The sequence below is a fragment of the Cetorhinus maximus genome, chromosome 10 (assembly GCF_964194155.1).
Source record: "Cetorhinus maximus chromosome 10, sCetMax3.hap1.1, whole genome shotgun sequence".
In the NCBI taxonomy this organism is placed as follows: Eukaryota; Metazoa; Chordata; class Chondrichthyes; order Lamniformes; family Cetorhinidae; genus Cetorhinus; species Cetorhinus maximus.
Genome location: NC_135888.1, coordinates 107,108,515 through 107,128,716, shown reverse-complemented (window position 1 = coordinate 107,128,716; position 20,202 = coordinate 107,108,515). Strand labels below are relative to the sequence as shown.

General features: G+C 40.3%; 1 protein-coding gene across 1 annotated transcript in view; it reads right to left on the bottom strand.

The window, feature by feature from the left end:
* Positions 1-6,153: 6,153 nt before the first annotated feature.
* Positions 6,154-20,202, bottom strand: part of LOC144685927 (serine/threonine-protein phosphatase 2A catalytic subunit alpha isoform) — a 30,485-nt gene continuing 16,436 nt past the window's right edge. The window contains exons 2-7 of the mRNA XM_078550954.1: positions 15,185-15,394; positions 10,747-10,920; positions 10,242-10,331; positions 9,994-10,155; positions 7,941-8,059; positions 6,154-6,991 (exon numbers count right to left, since the gene is read on the bottom strand). Of these exons, the coding sequence (XP_078407080.1) occupies positions 6,919-6,991; positions 7,941-8,059; positions 9,994-10,155; positions 10,242-10,331; positions 10,747-10,920; positions 15,185-15,394 (828 nt within the window). The 3' untranslated portion in view covers positions 6,154-6,918. The remainder of the gene's footprint in view (positions 6,992-7,940; positions 8,060-9,993; positions 10,156-10,241; positions 10,332-10,746; positions 10,921-15,184; positions 15,395-20,202) is intronic.

The following is a 20,202-nucleotide window of genomic DNA, read 5'->3' as shown; positions in this document are numbered from 1 at the left end:
AGATCTGGCAAATAGAGTATACTGTGGGAAAATGTGGAATTATCCATTTTGGCAGGAAGAATAAAAAAATTATCTAAATGGTGAAAGATTGTAGAGCTCTTAGATGCAGAGGGATCCGGCTGTCCTAATGTATGAATCGGAAAAGGTTAGTATGCAGGTACAGCAGGAAAGCTAATAGAATGTTGTTTATTGTGAGGGGAATTGAAAATAAAAATAGGGAAGCTATGCTTCAGTTATACAGGGTATTAATGAGACCACATCCGGAGTACTGTGTACCGTTTGGCCTCCTTATTTAGGGAAGGACATGAATGTGTTGGAAGCAGTTCAGAGGTTTACTAAACTAATAACTGGAATGGGAGGGTTGTCTCATGAGGAAAGGTTGGACAAGCTAAGCTTGTATCTATTTAGAAGAGTAAGAGGCAACTTGATTGAAACATACAAGATCCTGAGGGATACTGACAGGGTGAATGTGGAAAGGATGTTTCCTCTTATCACAGAGCAGAAGAGGCCCTTCAGCCCATCGAGTCTGCACTGACACGTGAGAAACACCTGACCTACCTACCTAATCCCACTTACCAGCACTTGCTCCATAGCCTTATGGGAGAATCTAGAACTAGGGGTCACTGTTTAAAAATAAGGGGTCACCCATTTAAGACAAGGACGAGGAGAATATTTTTCTCTGAGGGTCAAGTGTCTCTGGAACTCTCTTCCTGAAAAGGCGGTGGAAGCAGAGTCTTTGAATATTTTTAAGGCAGAACTAGATAGATTCTTGATAAGCAAGGGAGTGAAAGGTTATCAGGGGCAGTTGGGAATGTGGAGTCAAGGTTACAATCAGATCAGCCACGATCTTATTGAATGATGGAGCAGGCTCAAGGGGCTGAGTGGCCTACTCATGCTCCTAATTTGTATGTTCATACGTTTGTACATTGAAAAAATCGGGTTGTGAGAGCAATGCAGCCTGGAAGCAGGGTCGGGACCCAGACATCGTCCAGGTTGTCAGGTTACCAACTCCATATTGAAAATCCGGCCCAATGTGTCCTCACCATAATTTGAATTTGCTTTTCCAAAGGTAGCTAGGTAACTGATGAAACAAGCAACAATATCAATAAGCATGGTACAAGATTTTTATACAGGTTACATAGAATTTACAATACAGAAATAGCCCATTTGGTCTGTGCTGTGTTTATGCTCCCTAAGAGCCTTCTCCCACCCCTCTTCATTTTCACACTTATCTAGCATCCTCTTAAATGAATTTATGCTATTTACCTACTATTCACTGCCAGAGAAGTTGAAGGAGTTCTACATTCTAACCACTCCCTGGGAAAAGAGGTTCCTCAGGAATTCCTTATTGGATTATTCTTGACTACCTTGTATTTATGGCCCCTAGTTTTGAACTTGATCACCAAAGTTGTTATATCCATGATCTCTTTGTCTTATTAAGTATGTATTTTCATGGGTTACAATCTCACTGATGTATGTCACCCGGAGATTTCTGAGGCTGAACTGCAGTTGTTTAAACCCCTTGCATACTGTGACTTGACTTAAAAGGGCAGTCATTAAAAAGACAAAATACCTTACTTTCTCCCAGATTGATTCAGATATATCTCAGGATTCCCTGGGGTACAAGGATCTGAATATATTAATTGACTGATGGAAGTTGTTTCTTGCTTGTCTTAGCTATGGCTTGACCAGTTAACTGTCAGGGAATTGTAACCTATGGGTGATACCATAAGCTCAATCTATTCATAAAAAAATACTTCTGCACATGCTTCTCTTTTCTATTATTTAAGTTGCTACACATGTTTATAATGCAACCGCTCACCTTTTGGCAATTGTGATTCTGCAGTGGCACCACTGGTAAAAGGGTTTTATTACAGCATGAGTTTACATCAGGAGTTATCATTTTAAAGGTGATCATTTGAATTTATATGAATGCAAATAAAAAAGTGATAATGCATCTTCTAATCATAATTACACCCATCCTCTTAATCCCCTTCACCTGAGAACTATACTTGGTCTCCACGCCTTAATAAAAGCTACAAGAGTTTGCAAAGATCCCTGGGAATTGAAACTAGATCAAATATAGTACTTCTCATTTAGCATATACAAACCAAACAAAAACCTCAATGATTGATGGCTAATTGGAGATTCCAATAGCTTGCAACCAGTCTACTGGAAGTACCAACATAATCTTGAGCAGCATTACCATCATACATTTAGTTGAATTAGTTAAGCTTAAAGGTCAGTGATTGGCTAATGCTTTTTAGAAGCATGTAAGCCTTATTAATTTCATTCTGTTGTTGCTGTTCAAATAATCTTTGTCAGGTATGTACTCTTAGAGCCAAGCATATTTGATATATTCTGCTACCTTACCTTCAGATTATTCATATATGTAACATATATATAGAATATGAGGTGTATGGGGGGGGGGGGGCGCGGCGGAAGAGAGAGAGAGAGAGAATGCCACCAAACCAGTTTACTACTACAAGGATTCAGGAGTTCTTGATATGTTGGTAGACAAAATTTTTCCCCTCTTGGTTGGGCTGTTGAATTTCTTCTAGATACATCTGGTGAATGCATACCTGGATAGTATGCAAGCATAACTTTATTCAGGATTTTTATTCAGATTCATAGAATGGGAGGCTGCTATTTGGTCCACTCAACAAATCCCACCGCCAAACTACATCCACCCACCACCCTTCAGGTGTTTAGTCAAACCCCTTTTAAAAGTCACGATTGAATCTGCTCCCATTATATTCTTAGGCAGCACATTTCATTTTTGGAGTCCAAAACTTTACACAGTACTCGAGTGTGCTCACCAACACCCTGTACAGTTGTAGCAAATGCAGTGCCCAGAATTGGACACAATACTTCAGTTGAGGCCTAACCAATGTTTTACAAAGGTTCATCAGGAATTCCTTGCCTTTGTACCCTTTGTCTTTTTAACAATTTTCTCAACTGCCTTACCGCCTTCCAACAATTTACAGCACAAATACCCACAGGTCTCTTTTCCGGTAACCTTTTTAGAATTGCACCCTTTATTTTACACCCTCTCTCCTCATTCTTCCTACCAAAATGTATCAGTTCACACTTCTTCACAAATTTCATCTGGCACGTGCCCACCCATTCCACCAGCCTATGTCTTGAAGTCTATCACTATCCTTCTCACAATTCACAGTATTTCCAATTTTGTCTTCTGCAAATTTTGAAATTATGCCCTTTAAATCCAAGTCTAGGTTATTAATATTTATCACTAAAAGCAGTGGGCCAATACTGACCGTGGGGAATCCCACTCTATACCTGTCTCTTTTACTTAATGAGCTACAACTTTGTTGACAAACCTATTATGTGGAACTTTATGAAACACTTTTGGAAATCCACGTACACATCAATTGCATTACCCTCATCAACCCTCACTACTCCATTAATAGATTCAATCAAGTTTGCCTTTAGCAAATTCCTGCTGGCCTTCCTTAATTAATCCGCAGTTGTGACTGTTATTTGTCCTGGATTATCACTTCTAAATACCAATGTATAAGATTATACAATTGTTGGTTTGATATCATGGATTCAGGTGCAGGATTGAACAAAGGATTAGAAAATAAGTTTATAATTTCCACCCTCAATGGAACTGTAGAATTTCCTGCAATGAAAATGGTGACAATTAAGAAAGCTTTCAGGTGGCTGCCTCATCAAGGATTCTTCCTGCTCAATTAATCTTGGCAAATAAGATGCATTTAATCACTCTCCTCCATCCTTCAATTCACCAGGAGTCATTTTCATACTCAGGTAGGCCTAGCCAGAGATATTTCCATTAATAGTAAAACCAATCTTTCATGTCAGTTTAGTTGCATTCACAACAATGTGTGGTATCTAGCCTACCAGATTACAATATGCACACACAAGAACTTTGTCTACTTTTTTTTATTTGTTCAAATTTCAGTTATATAGTTCCACAGAAATGAAAACTGCAAATTATCACTGACCAAATGCTGTAAAAAGGATGGCCACCATGTTGAAAAGCAACTAACATAACATTTCTGGAATTCTGGTAAAGCTTAGTCATGAAAATTTGCAGTAATGACATAATGCACAATTCCTGGTTGAAGGGCTGGTTAGGTCATTTGACCTTTATAATCATGTTCCTTCACATGTAGAGGAGTTCATAGTCTATTTTTAATACACAACTACATAATAACTGGAATGTATCACGAATGGAGTTGGCTAAGCTTCCAGAATACAAGTTTGTGGGTGCGCCATTCAGTCACAAGAACTGAAGAATGTATGAATGACATGGCCTGATCAAAGACAAGACTGTTTTCTGCTTACGTCCAACCAGTGACAGTAAAATAAACCAAGTCCAGAATTGCGAAAGACAGTTGAGGTTATCAAAGGTCATAATTACAGGATAGAATTCACAACCATCTGTTGGAACATTACTTAGTCCAACCTGGGAACATAATGGTTTCTTTTCAACATTCACACTCAAATGATGTTCTGGTCTTTGCACCTATCAACTTATTACAAACCATCCTGTGCCTAATATTAATAAATGAAAATGGTTCTGCCATCCCTTAATATTCAATATTAAGATCAAAGCTGGTCCAGGTATGACATCCTTATATTAGCAGAATATTTGAGTACTGTTCCTTCAACTGGTCTATTTTATATCTCCAGTGCCACTTTGTGGGTAAGACAGTATTTATATGCTTACACTGGAGAAAATGAGGCTAGTCAACATAGTGGCCTAGTACAATTACATGCCTCCAGGACCATCTAAACTTGAGTAATTTCTGTTGCTGTTATATAAAATAAACCATATATTAAGCTGTACAGTAAATAACAAATCAAAGATCTGATCTTTGAAGGACACCAGGACATGTCAAATACTTCAACCAATCTTCCCATCTTTAATTAAAACTACTCAAGTTGGCTATATTTCTAGAATACAAGTTTGTAGGCACACCATTCAGTTACTAGAACTGAAGAATGTATGAATTATGCAGCCTGATCAAAGGAAAGCTTGATTTCATCTTACATTCAACTAGTAATTTTACTATTATTCATTCATGCAGTAAAACTTACTTCCTTGTTCTCCGGTTTATTTTTTCTTCTTACTCAGAAAATGAACTGATGGATTTAGTGGTCTACAAAGAATTCATTCCTCATGTATTCATGTAGAATTGAGCTATTCCATCAGAACTGAGCCCAAACATAATTTGTGCTGGCCAATTTCACCCTCAGTGATCCACAGATGCTGAGGTCATCATCAGTGTCCCAATTGCTGTTCCATTTGAAAGTTAACAGCACAAAGCAGCCATCAATTCTGATCTTGCAACTCAGTTAAACACAGTGATTTACATAAAATGTACAAAAAGAGGCCACTGGTCTATCAGCATAACTTTCTATTCCTTTTCCCCATGTGTTTCCTAGCTTCCCCTTACATATTTATCCACCAAAATTTCTGTGCGAGACAGACATGCGCACACAAGAGAATGCGTACGTGCAGAGAATGGCTGGCGTGTGCACACACACAACACACACGTGAAGAATAAAACCAAATATTGGGCCAGCGACTAATAAAACCTCCAGAAAGACAGCATTGTAGGATATGGCAACTTAACCAAAATTCCATGGTCCCACGAATAAATGAATTACCTGCCAAAGCAAAAAAAAAGCCTTGTTCTGCCTAACTAGAATACAGTTATGAACAAAGCCCCAGGAAAAGAAAAACCTGGCATAACTACCCAAAACAGGCAGAGGCAAACATTTTTATTTGCGTATTTTTGTTGAGATTGCATTGTGCTGGAATTAACTTAATTTAAAATAAGAATTGAATATTCTGTCTTTGGAAGTCAGGGCTACAATCCTTTTGATAAATTACCACCAAAAAATTATTTGATAAAAGATTCGCTTTTGGAAACCATGAGGAACTATAATACTGACTGTGGTCTTGGTGCTTCAAATCTAATTACAACACGTGCAAGAGCATATACAGTAGTCAACGGACAGTGAACTTACATAACTTTACATTGGATACTTATGTGCCATGTTATGCATTTTCATCCTAAACTACAATCATGTTTCATTGGGAAACTGAAGAGATGCAAATGGGCCTGGTTAGCCTGCTCTCAAATGCACAAACATACCCTGTAGGAGTAATTTCAGTCTTTATTTTAACCTGGAGCCTTCAATACACATACACTTTTATAAACTCAAATGTGTTAGTGTAGCATTTTACATAAAGGCATTATGTCTTCGATCCCACATACAATTAAAATCTGAAATATTTCAATTCTTAGGTCACAAGTTTATTATGAAAAACAGCAAGTAGCGGAGCTCTGCCACAATTCTGTAAAGAGAAAAGAATGATTTGTTCCATACAACTAATCAGATATGGATATTATGACAAAGTAAGTGGAAAAACAGTAGAGACAGAATTAAATTAAACAGTATTCCCTGAAACAAGATTTCAGTACTCTCACAAATAAAGAGGCCTTTGTACTTTCAAATGTTCTTTTAAGCTCCATTGATTGTTTACTGCTATTTTTTATCTACAAGTCATGCTTAGTAACGCTATAGCTAAATGAAAAATTATCACGAGGTGCAGGTTTTAATGTTTACATCTTTATCGCTGCAATCTCTGGAAAAAAGCAAAAGTAACTACAAACAGGTCTAGGCTCAAACCATGGCTCTCAACCCATAACTTTCACACATCAGCATGCATTGATGAACTGGTGCTCAAAAAGAACAATGTGATATTTGCAGACTGAGGCTTGTATTTATTATGGCACGTCTTTTGGTCCGTGAAGACAGCGGGTTTCTGAATGTTCGAGACTCTTTCTTGTAAGTTACTGTTGCTCTTCCAATTTTGTCAGGCCAACTTTTAATTCATGGCAATACTGTACATAAAAGATTTTACAGGAAGTAATCTGGGGTGCGGCGGGTAACATGTGGTTCACCTCTGCGAGGCGCTGGATCAAACTGCAGGCTATTGAAGTGGGAAAAACAAACATTTTATTGTTCAAATATGTAATCTGAAAGCACAATTTAAAATCAATTGTCACATAAATTCTACTCAAGGACACTGATGCAAATGCTTGTGTGACTGGCCATGAATAGCAAACAAATCTGGTCACGTGGCATTCTGACAGTTGGAATTAAGTTGAAAAACGAGGAAACACAGTAAACAAACATGCCTTATTCCTTCCACCCTAAAAGCAATAGCTAAATATACATGCAAGTAGATGTACTCTTAAAACTAACACAAACAACAACTTCTGGTCATGCAGGCGGTTAAGTTAAAAGTGCCGCTGATCCAAGTACTGAGAAATATCCCACTTAAGTTGGAAGATTGGGGTTCAGGAAGAAAGGAGAACTAGGGACTGGCGGGGATGGTGGGGAGAAGTTGGGTGGGCATGGAGCTGCAGAATCAACATAGCTAGTGGGAGCAGCCACTAGAGAGGAGCAGTCAGTAAAGGGGCGAGTCAAAGCTGAAGTCTTTACCTTTACTGTGGGTAAAGTGAAATACAATGAAATACTTCTTTTCACCCACCAATGAGCGAATGGGGAACAAGGGCAAGAGTCACAACTCTCAGGAAAAGATCAACTGAAGTATTTCACACTGTAAAAATCACAAACCTGCACTCTCAATGCTATGATTTGGGGAACTCATCAAAAAAAAGTTATGGGTCTGACTTAACAGAATTAAAACCGGAAGATCACTGATAGGGTTGGCAGGTCTTCAATTTTCTCATTTCAAAACGTTACATTTGTTCAACTCTCACCCAGGCATCATCAATTCTCTCACCCAACTTCCCATGATGTCAGAGCTTACCGTTTATTAGGAATCTTTTTAAAAACATCAAAAAACTGATTACTAGTCTTAATACAGCTTCAACAAGGAGCAATATGCAATATTCAATCTTCCAAGTACTTACAAAGAGTATTTAAGGGTATCATCAAGTTCCATTATTGCAGCTTGATTGCCACAACGGTAACAGTAGTTTGGAGCACTGAAGATGGTTACTACATTGCGATCATGACACCAATTGTAACCCTATTAACAGAAATTCAATTATTAATATTCTGCAACAAAATTGATAGTCTATTGTAACACAGAAAAAAGCACACTGAACACATGAAGGTTCTAGCTCAGTGACTCTTTATTCCACTGGCACCAAACCTATAAGTACATAAATGAAAAAGCTCATCTTAAAGAAACAAGCTTCATACAGTGGACGACCATTGCTCAGCACTCCAAATCAAAAAGAGAGCAAGAGCACTCGTGACATTTCTGTTGCTAATTCCACTCGAACCCATGAACCACAAATTACATTGCCATCCAAAGCATGAATGACAATTTCAACATCTCAGGGCTTCTTGAACTCAGGGGGATTACTTGCTAAGTCTGTCCTCATTGGTCCATAGTAGCTGACTGCATACTCCAGTTCCCTATTACTAGCACTGATATAGACCTTGTGCTGCACACCATGCTCCCCCTGCTGCCCACACTTCAACCCATTGCTTGTGGCCCCTGACCCTGCCATTAAAACCACCCCCTCCCCAAAGGGACCCCCAGGCACTGAAAAATTCCCCAACTCTGTGCTCTCTGCCCCCACCTGCTGGCAGGGACCCAACCGACAGCCACCACAGCAACCGTGGGACTCTGCATGTCAGGGAGACAGCATAACCTTCTCACTACACTAAAGATACTGCCTAATTCCAAGCTGCGGCCAACATGACAAGCCTCAGACTTTATCCATCTTGTTTCCAGGCCGAGTGCCAGCCATCTCAATTGGGGCAGAAGAATAAAATGCATTTTCATACAAGGAGAAAAGTTATTGCAACACAGCATGGGTCAATCAACAGTAAATGAGACAATAAGTTAAGGTGTTTAGTTGCCGAAGGAAGCATGGAGGAAATGTTACTCCTTGCTCTGGAGAGATCGCCAATGTTGCAAAATTTCAATCCCAATTCTCTATCACTTTCCTTTGCTTTCCCCACCTCTCCAAAATAAATTCAAATCCAAAATAAAAACAAGCAACACGCAAGTACCAAGGAGGTAATAATAAGACATGGTGTAAAATTCCTCTCCCATAAGAAAGACGTCTAAGAATTTCCTGTCAGTTGTAAACATTGTAGAAACATCTGCGGTCACACAGCACTGCAACCCTTTGTAGTTAATTGCTATTAATGTGCTCATAGGCAGCCTGAAATGGGCTATCAGCTGATCACCTCCTATTGAATGAATAACAGGACAGAATCATTTTGATGTTACATAGATCACTAAAGATTCACAAGCAATGCAGCAAAGATGTAGTTAAAGCAAACAGGTTATATATAGGGTTGCATTAATGGAACCATTCAGTTCAAATCAAACAGGCACCACTCAGCCATTTGCGATCATTGGTTACGCTGTATCTGGAGAACTGTGCCAAGTTTTGGTGCCCTTACCTGGCAGGTTATATAGTGGCCTTCGAAAAAGTTCAGAGGAGAGCTAAGAGAATGATTTCTAGCTTAAAGAATCTTTCTCAGATGGGCTTAAAGAAATGATTCTATTTACTGTAGAACAGTGCAGCACGATAGAGATTTGTAAAAGAAGGGCTCGACAGCATTGTCTTTTAACAAATTGGGAAGAATTACAAAAAAGTAGCAATAGACTGGATGTTAGATGGCAGTTCTTTTCCCAGAGAATAGTGAGCCTCTGGAGTGCACTGTCAGCTTGTGTAGTGTATGTTGACTCTCTGCATGCCTTCAAGATGGAGTTGAATAAGGTTGCGGTTGCAGTTTTAGAAGTGTCCAGTCATGATGTTCCAGCTATGAGTTGGGAAGGCTTGACGGATCAGCTGTTTTTATTATGACAGGCGTTTTCATATGTTAGTGGCTGCAGGGTCATATTTCACTTCCTTACCACCGCATAATGTTATTCATCTTTAATTAATGCAAGTGTGCACGCTAGGTAGAAATAAAATATTAAAAAGTGCCTTGTACCTCCATTACCAGCTGGTGAGCTCGTGAGACCAATGTAAGGCCATTGGCATGGTTAAAAGTCTCAGAAATATCCTGACCAAAGGTGTAACCAGCACCCCTAGGAGAAATGCCCCAACCTCCACGGTCATCTGGATCTGACCATAGCAAGTCACACATTGGACCCTGAAAATACAAGAGGAAAAAATTAGAATCAAAATATTCATTAAATAACCAGCAAGTAAATACTGCTAACAATTCTGAAAGCATACCTCATGTGGAACCTCCTGAAGGCGATCAAGTGCTCGAATGTGATCCAGTGTATCTATAGAAGGAGAAAGGCCTCCATGGAGACAGAAAATCTAAGGTAAAAAACAGAAACAGCATTTATTTTAAAGACATGTCAGCCTGTAAATGTACATTACTAAAGCTTTCAGAACTTAATACTGCAACAGGGATAATTGTTGGATATAGACATATATATCTATAACTTTGTGTAATTTCAAAATCATGACAAAAGGTTTTTACAGATTGTATGAACAGCAGATAAGGATAGAGCCTGTGTACTGTTGCAAACAATCTTTTGGCATCCACTGTAAATAAACATTCAATGTTGACATTTGCGAATCACATTAGCTACACGCTTATTTGATTTTTTTTTCTCTATTTGTATAGATATTTAATTACCAATTTTAATCAAAGGCTCTTCATCACTATTACACAAATAGACTTCAGTGTCTGGTCCTGGGTTATGTAACACATTGAAAAGCTATTCACCTGACCATCAACCAAGGCAGTGAGCGGAAGATAATCAAAGAGATCTGTAAAATATTTCCACACATTGGCATTTCCATATTTCCTTAAACATTCATCATAGAAGCCATATACTTGTGTAATTTGTCTGCTTTCGTGATTCCCTCTAAGTATTGTGATACGCTCACGATAACGCACCTGAAACAAAATCACCTTTAAATTAGTAAAGCCACATACAACAATTAATCTTTGACAGTAAAAAGGAGTGCTATAATTCATGAGAGCAAATATTGAGTTCCTGTGTACTTGTTTGAAAGTGATCTTCATATAGATGCATATTTCATTTCAATCCTACATTAATTAAGCATATTAATTCCCCTAGACACCAATACTATCAGCATTTAGCCATCCTAAATTGCTACATCCCACCTGAGGTTCAAAACACACAGGAGTAGAGGGCAAATTTGTCCTTCAAGCATTCACAAGTCGTCCGCGAAAAAAGCAAAGATGGGGGCAATAAAGTTTAAGAAAGGTCGCCCCACCCCCGTACAATACTAACTTTAATTATGACTCCTCCAATCACAGGTTCCCTTTATTCCCATCTTGCTGCTCCTCCAGGGGCAGAATCTATGACTGGAGGAGCAGGAAGTGCAGGAGGAAAGGAACCTGTGATTGGAGGATCTGGGGCAGCAGCATGGGAGACACATGGGGAGGGAGGGGGAGCAAGAGGGTGACCCAGAAAGGGGTGGGGTGAAGAGACAGAGAAGACAGGAGTGGGCTGCACATATACACTTCAGCTACTTTTTGTTCTTTAGGCCCTGTGCGCAGGAAGGGCGCTAAAACCCAGGTCAGGTGTCTGGGTGTGGAGTGCCATATTCTGGAATTGTCCCAGAGAGATAGACAAGGGAGAAGTCCCAATAAGTGTCCCAGAAGCAGGGACGGGTCCCAGTTGAGTTAAGAAAAGGAGAAACAGTCTTCAATTAAAGGAAGTGTTGCAGGGAGCAGACTTTAAGTGAAATGGGCTCAGGAGAAATCCCAGTAATCAAAGAGGGCTAAGGAGAAACCATGAAGATCCAAGGCGGCAGCCAAAGGTTGGTGACTCTGTGCTTCAGGCCATTGGGGCAAAGGTACCGCTTAGGAGCGGCAGTATGTTGCTTGGCACAGCTGAAGAACTAAAAAATTGTGCTTGTAATTTGATGTTTAAGTGTACTCGGGAATCCAGGGAAAGGAATCTCGGAAGGTGAGACTGAAACCCTGCAAGTTCGGTCATTGTTGGAGAGGCTTTTGGAGAAAATTCCAAGGCAGGATCTTCGACGTTGAACACTGAAAACCCTCATGATACACTCAGGATATACATTGTGTTTACAGTTCATTAGCATAAGTTGCATTTAAATAGCTTTAGATTTAAGTGTTAACAATTTGACAGTGTTAAAATTACACTGTCAAATTGTAAGAAACAAAAGTATGAAGATGAAAACAAATTTTAAGCCAGAATGGGAGGAAGGCTTTGCATTCATCGAGTCTTATCTACAATGCATCACTCACTTACTACAAAGCCAGTGACTTGAAACGCCACTATGAGCTGAATCACAAAAACTTTCCGTCTCAGTATCCTCCCAAATCAGAATTAAGGCAAAACAAGTTGAGTGTGTCAAAAACATACCCAAATAGCCAGCAGACATTACTTTCAACATTCAGTAAGGAAACTGACAACAACTGAAGCTAGTTTTGTTGTCATGGAATATTGCTTATGCTAAGCATCCATACTCTGATGGTGAATTTGCTAAGAACATTGCTGAAGTTGTGGCAGTTTTAGATCCAAATAACAGAGAGCTTCAGCAACTAATAAGACAAATTCCAATTTTATGCCACACTACGGAGAGGTGCATCTCCCAGATCAGTGCTGATGTTGCAAGCAAGATACAAAACGATCTGAGCATTCAACTTAACTCTTGATGAATCCAGGCATACGAAACAGCCCACAACTTGCGATATTTGTTCGTTATGTTCCCTTGGATGTAATTGTGAAAGAAGGAATGCTGGACTTAGTAGCACTAAAAGAAACAAGTCGTGGTGTTGACATAAAAAAACGCACTTGACGGAGGGTTGATAAATGTCGATGTACCACTGGATAAATTCATCAGTGTTGCAATGGATGGAGCATCTGCAATGGTGGGGAAAAATGTAGGCCTAACTGCACTCTAGAGAAGGTGATCCCAAAGTTCTGGAGTTTCTCCCCATTCACTGCATCATTCATCATGAACATCTAACAGGCAGATACTTCAAGTACAAAAACATTATGAAAACGGTCCTTGAAATTGTCAATTTCATCTGCTCAATTGAGAAGACTCACAGGCAATTTAAAAATTTTATTGAAGAGCTGGATCTTGAAGACAAGCCTGACCATGTCCCTTTCTATTACATTGTGAGGTGGCTGTCAACCAGCAATGTCTTGAATAGGTTTGGGGAACTGTTAAGAGCCTATCATTGCTTTTGTTGAAGAAAGAAAAAGATCCGATCCACAGCTGGAAGATAACGAACGGCTGCAGGATCTGATGATGTTTATTACTGATATTATGAAACATCTACAAACTCTCAACATTGGCAGTCCAGGGGAAGGATAAAATGTCTGACCTTACTCAGACAATTTTCAGCTTCCAGAATAAAGGCTTTTGCGAAGACATACTGTCAAGAAGTTTCAATCACTTTCCCCATCTCAAAAGGAGGGCAAACTCATTCCCTGACATTGAAGTAAAAAATTACAACCTCAAAGTATACAGAGAAAATTACAAGGACTGCTTGATAATTTTCGAGCCAGGTTTAATGACTTGCAGAAGTTGAGATCATGCTCCGCCTTTCTTGTAAACCCTTTCATGATTGTCGTCAACGATGGTTGTCCAATTCTCGAACCTCTAGTTACGGAAACACCTGCTGTAGAAATGGAACTGCTGGACTTCCGGGAGGACCAGGGACTAAAGATGATGCATAAATCGCAATCTACAATCAAGTATGGAAGCAAGTTCCAGAAACAAAATATCCTCAACTCAAAAAAACTAGTGTGCGACTCATTTCAATTTTCAGCACAACATAATGCTGTGAATCGCTGTACTCCATAATGAAGTTTGTAAAGTCAAAACATTGTGCAGTCCTTACTAAACAACACCTGACTGAACTCCTTTTACAGCCCTAACAACAATCAGCCAGATTTTCAAAGACTTACTGCCAAGGTGGAGGCCCACAAGGCCCCTACTAGCAGTAATTAGCCTTTGTAAAGTTTGTTCATGACTTGCAGCTCTAGAACGCCTGAAGATTAGCATATGCAGCTCTTAGGCTCAGTAAGTTTGGCCGCCCCTATTCTATAAAAGTGTCTGTCATATACACGCCTTTTTTTAGGCAGTCATTGTACCGGTGTTTAAAAAAAGTTTTGAGGTGTGGAAGTAGTTGGGAGTCCAGTAGAGCCCAACCTTTCAGGCCTATAGTTTGCTTTAATATTAGCCACTGGAGGACAACGACGGGGTAAGTTGCGGAGGTGGAAGGTGAATTAAGAAAAACTGATTGATTTGTGGACTCTTGGCTGCTTGCTCAATACAGTGTCTCTTGCTTCTTTAATATCCTTTAATGGAGACGTGGAGCGAATTTGCAAAAAACGTAAATCTTTAGATCTAAGGAGCTCCTGAAAAAAAATCAAAAAGCGCAGTCGAAAGAAGTACTTTGGCCTGTACACCTGAGGCCTAAACCTGCATCAGTCCTAGGAAATTACTCTGATGTAGTTTTAACAACCATCTGCAGAAACACTGCCATATTTTCTCAAGGTAGCCAAGATCAGAAAGCAATAGTTTCATATTGGTGGCAGCATGCGAGTTATATATAATTTTTAGATTACATCAGATAGAAATCAAACTGCACTGATTTTCTGAAAAAAAAACTTCAGTTTCCTTAAGGGTGGGTTAGGTAGACAATCTGCCCTGAAGCAATGTCAAATTGACTAATTGAATCACCAAGTGAAGAATCACAGATCCCAGGATCATGCTATGGTGACAGTGCCAACATATAGTCACAAAACATCTGATTAATAAACTCACTTGGAAAATAAATATTGCATGGAATTGTTGAGCCAAATGGCTTGTTTCTGAGTTTTAAATACTATGCAAGGTACTAAACCTCCATGTCATACTGAAATGAGAACACAGAAGCTTGCCTTTATTGCTACATACTCAAGAACCCCACCTCACAAACTCAATGCATGTATTAGAGCAATGTTCTACAAATGCTATAACCTTATGAGGTAACCAATTAAATATGGAAACCACAGATCATTATCCAAAATGCCACACATTTCAAGGTATTGTTCAGAAATACAAAATTTGCAGTGTCAAATCTGCTATATTTTACAGAAGGGCAGACTTCATAGAATCGACTAGAAAATGTTAGAACTTTATCATAAACAAAAGAATATTGATACCTTAAGAGCTACAAGGAGTGTAACTGTTTCAACTGAATAATAACCTCGGTCAACATAATCTCCCATAAAAAGATAATTTGTGTCTGGTGATTTGCCTCCAATTCTAAAAAGTTCCATGAGGTCATGAAACTGCCCATGGACATCCCCACAGACTGTGACGGGACATCGCACGTCCTGCACATTTGATTCCTTCGTCAAGATTTCTTTAGCCTAAACAAAAAACAAAATTGAAGAAATTATCTCAAAAGATGTTGGCACAACTAAATAGATCAATGCAGTTGCTGATTTTATCAATATTAAGCATTTCCAAAAATATAAAAACAAATCAGTTTGGCTACTACATGACAAATATTAATTGCAAGATTAAAGTATTTAAAGATACATTTTATATTTTTAATTTTTTATTCTCAACAAGAAAAATATTTTCAAATCAGAAGGTCAAATATTTTTCATCACAAGTAGATATTTTCATTAATGGTCATAACTACTGTTTATTCCCAATTGGTGAGGGGTGCCAAGTTTAAAACAATTTACATCACCATGTTGGTGTGGTATTCTACTACACCATTCATTCATATGATAAATTCCTATGTTTGGCAGTGCACTTACCCTAGATATAATAAGGGAACAAATGGAGCGTCCTTATCAGCAGAATTTGGTAACGTGATAAATAAATTAAAACCTCTAGTTCCTGAAAAGTGAATATGAATACTGACTGCCAGGATTATGTGCACCATCCCCCCTCTGATGCATTAAAAAAATTGGAGTGTCAGATTCCCCTTTCCTCACCCACTCAACTCCAATTTGTGGATTCCTGCACTTCTAAAGATTTTGTAAATCTCATGACCAACCATGAAATAGCTGATGGTTCAAAGAGTTGCTAACCAGCATGAATATTTTTAGAATGCTAAAATTAGCCAGAGTTATAGATAAAGAGTGCCAACTCAAATATTTTTAGGGTTCAGTACTGCCAAGAATTATTTAATCATATGAATATTTAGTGTATAGTACTGAAGACACCTATTGGATAATTGATTTGATACTTTGGGAATAAAATTAATTTTTAGCCGTGGCTTAGTTGGTAGCTGAACCCTGAGCCTTGCGATTCAGAGGCAAGTCCCACTCTAAGCTTGAGCACAAAAATCAAGGCTGGCACTGCACGGCAGTAGTGGGGGAGCACTGCACTGTTATAGGTGTTGTCTTTCAAATGCGATGTTAAACTGAAGCCCCATCTGCCTACTTGGGTGGATGTAAACATAGCACAATGTTGATGAGCAGGGAAGTTATCCTCAGTGTCTTGGCCAATATTTATCCCTTAATCAACATCACAAAAAGATTATCTGGATATCACATTGCTTTTTTGTGGGAGTTTGCCCAGTGCAAATTAGTTGGCATGCCCCCTGTATTACAACAGTGACTACACTTCAAAACCCTCCCTGGATCGCCACCTTGATGTGGTGGAGAGGCTTGCGTGCTTCAACAATCCCTTGTAATGGCATGGGAGCTCCTTGCTCCTGGTAGGACTGCCCATGGAGGCAAGGTGGAGCAAAGTGAGGAGTGGGTGTGCCAAGTGCGCTCCAAAAATTCAATAGCAGAACAGGCGAAGGAAGACTGCATCTCAACAACTGTGAAGGTGGAAGGAGGCTGCAGCAGCAAGGTGGTCCCGGTCATTGCGTTTTGACACATCACCAAAATCTGATCACCAACCCATCAAGGTTGTGTGGAAAATGACAGTGCACCAAAATCCCCATGTTAAACAAAGTCATGTGCAAGTTTCTACCAGGGCAAATTTGTCAAGTCATGTGGCTTGATGGAGAATTGGGAACGGGGACAGGACTGCGAACCTGGGAGTCTCTAGTCAAGAATCTGCAACAAGGTGACAGGTGCATGAAGGTCATCAGACATCTGTGTTAAGGCAGAGGCGTCTTTGGGTAGTAGCACTTGTAACTGAGCAGTCGTCTTCCAGGATACCCTCTGCTCACCCCACGTGTCAAGGGGCCAGAAAAGCTTCCCTAAAAATAGGCTGGCCCACTTTCTCTTGGTTGCAGATCCACCCTCTGGGATCACCCTCTTTGTGGTCAAAGAAAGAAAACTTTAATTTCGCAATTGGGAACGTTAGAACACTTATGGATAATCTCAAGACCATCCGGAAAGAAGTACTGCAATCGTAACATGCGAGCTATCGAGACTCCAAATTGACATCGCCGCACTCAAGTGAGACCCGCCTTCCTGGGGAGGGGCAGCTTAAAGAACAAGCAGGACGATACAACTTCCAATAGAAAAGGGTGACAGGAACTGTCATGTCCAGAGTTGGTTTTGCCATCTGGAATAGGATCTTGGATGCACTGCCATAACTCTCCAATTGTATAAAGGAAGGAAAGGCTCATGATACTTTACTTAGAGTTCAGCTGTAATCAACATGTCACTGTCATCTGAGCTTAAGCCAGATCCTAGATGCCAATGAAGATGTCAAGGTAAAGTTCTATTTTGACTTCGCCCTCACAGACATTCCAAAAGGATGAGAAAATCATCCTTTTGGGGGACTTTAACGCCAGGGTTGGCCATGATGCCAATGTCCGGAGAGGAACTACTGGGATAAACCCGGGGGTTTGGCGGGTGGGGGGGGGGGGTGTGTGTGGAGGAGAGAACCAACGCGAGTGGTGTCTTCCTGCTGACAAGGCATGCTCAGTATAATCTCATTATATCAAACATCCTCTTCTGCCAGGACAATTACAAAGCCAAATGGTGGCATCCTAGATCAAAGCATTGGCACATAATGGATTATGTCATTATTCCAGTGATTGATCTAAGTGATATCTACCACTCAATCCATGTGGGAGACTGATGCCTGCTGGACAGATCATCGACTTGTTCGATCGGTGATGAATATCCGCCTAGCACCGAGGCATTGCAAGGTCTGAAAGTTCAAGAGGAAGATGATCAATGTCTCAGTGCTAAAGCAGCCCGACCGAAGAGAGGAACTCCATGTGCAGCTCACAACCAATCTGGAAAAACTTAACACATCCAGCTTAATTTCAGAACAGTGGATCAAATAACCAGCTGTACTAGTCTCCTGTGTCCAGACCATTGGGTTCGAGCAGCATCACCACCAGAACTGGTTCAATGAAAACAATGTTGAAATACGTGACCTCCTAGAACAAAAACGAGCAGCCTTCATCGCCTGGCAGAACAATCCAAGCTTGCAAGTCAAGAAAGCAGCATTCCAACAGTTCAAGCCTGGTATCGAAAGACAAATCTGGAAGAGAATGCCCGAGATCCAACAATATGCTGACCATCGTGACGTGAAGCTTTTTTTTGAAGCCACCAGGGATATTTATAGTCCAAGATCAAATGGACAAAACCCTCTTCGCTCAGAATGGTGCCTCTCTTCTTAAGGATGACAATGCCATTGGTCAATGCTGGAAAGACATTTTCAACAACTCCTCAGCCACGAATCCACAGTGGCAGCTGATACTCTTCAGGCTATTCCCCAGTATCCTGTGGTAGAAACCATGGGTGAGCCACCATCGATGGAAGAGCTGCAAGAACAACAGATGAGCAACAAAGCCTGTGGCCCCAATGGTATTCCAGCTGAGATCTTGAAAGTTGGTGGACTTTTCACACCCATTCAATTGGCCTCTACTTTGTTTCCCACCCCCTCAAAGATCTGTTGTCAGTCACTTTCAGTTCAGTTAAATTTTTTAAAAATTGCCTCACAGCCTGAAATCCATGACAACACAGGGTTACAATGAGAACCGTTGAAGAGGAGTTGATTAGGATACCCTTTCCAGAGCACAGCAGTAAGCTCCTGAACAGACTCAATAAGCAAAGGTGCAAGGGAGTGCTTTGCGACATTACCATTGTCCATGCACTCATCCTATGGATTTGGGAGGAAGATGACCCCCCTCAACCATCCCCAACTGCAGGAATGTGACAATTGTAACTATCTTCAAGGGACACAATCATGCTGTGGAACAGTTCCACAATAGTTCATACTGAACTATTTCCCTCTTGTTCAAAGCAGGGAAAATCCTGACACGTAGTCACTCGAATCACTTAATTCCTATGGCTAAGGAAATCCTCCAGGAGACAGTGTGGCTTTAGACCTTCCAGGGGAACCTGTGACATGGTCTTTGTTGCCAGACAAGTCAAAGAAAAATGTTGAGAACAACACCAGGAACCCTACATTGCATTCATTGACCTGACCAAAGCACCTGACTCAGTAAATCTTGAGGCTCCGTGGATTGTGCTCCAGAGATTTCCATGTCCAAGAAACTTCTTCACAGTCCTGAAATGGTTTCATGATCACATGACTGCAACTGTTTTGAGTGGGAGATCTGAAACACTCCTCTTCAAAATCCGGACTGGTGTCAAGGCTGAGAGATAGCCCCCGTACTATTTATAATCTATCTGACAGTGGCTATTCAACACCCCTCTGTCTAAGTATTAAATACCACCTAGATGGAAAACTCTTCAACCTCTATTGCCTCTGTGTCAAAACTAAACTGACGATCACAGACATACATGATCTGCAGTTCGGGATGACTGCAGTGTGGTTGCCCACTCTGCACCAGCTTTGCAAGCCACTCTTCGATCTCTACAATTCTGCATACAAGAGATACACAGCCTGTCCTTGAATGTTGCCAGAACAAAATTCATTTCAACCCAGACCTGCTCAGCCAAATATTCCACCTCCCATGCTGAAGGAGTGACTCTGGAATATGGTGAGCACTTCACATATCAAGACAGCCACCTCCCTCAAAAGGCCACCATTAACGAGGAGTTCCAACACCAGTTCAGCTGCGTCAGGTCGGTCTTCTACAAGCTACGATAGCGAGTGACTGACAACAAATACCTCCGCAAGTCAACAAAAGTTCTAATGTACAGAGCAGTTATTGTCACCACACTCCAACACTGTAGTGACGCCTGGACTGTGTTTCATTGACACATAAAAGCACTGGGGAAATTCCAACAGCAATGCCTCTGCCACATCTACTGGATGATCAAACAAACGCTCA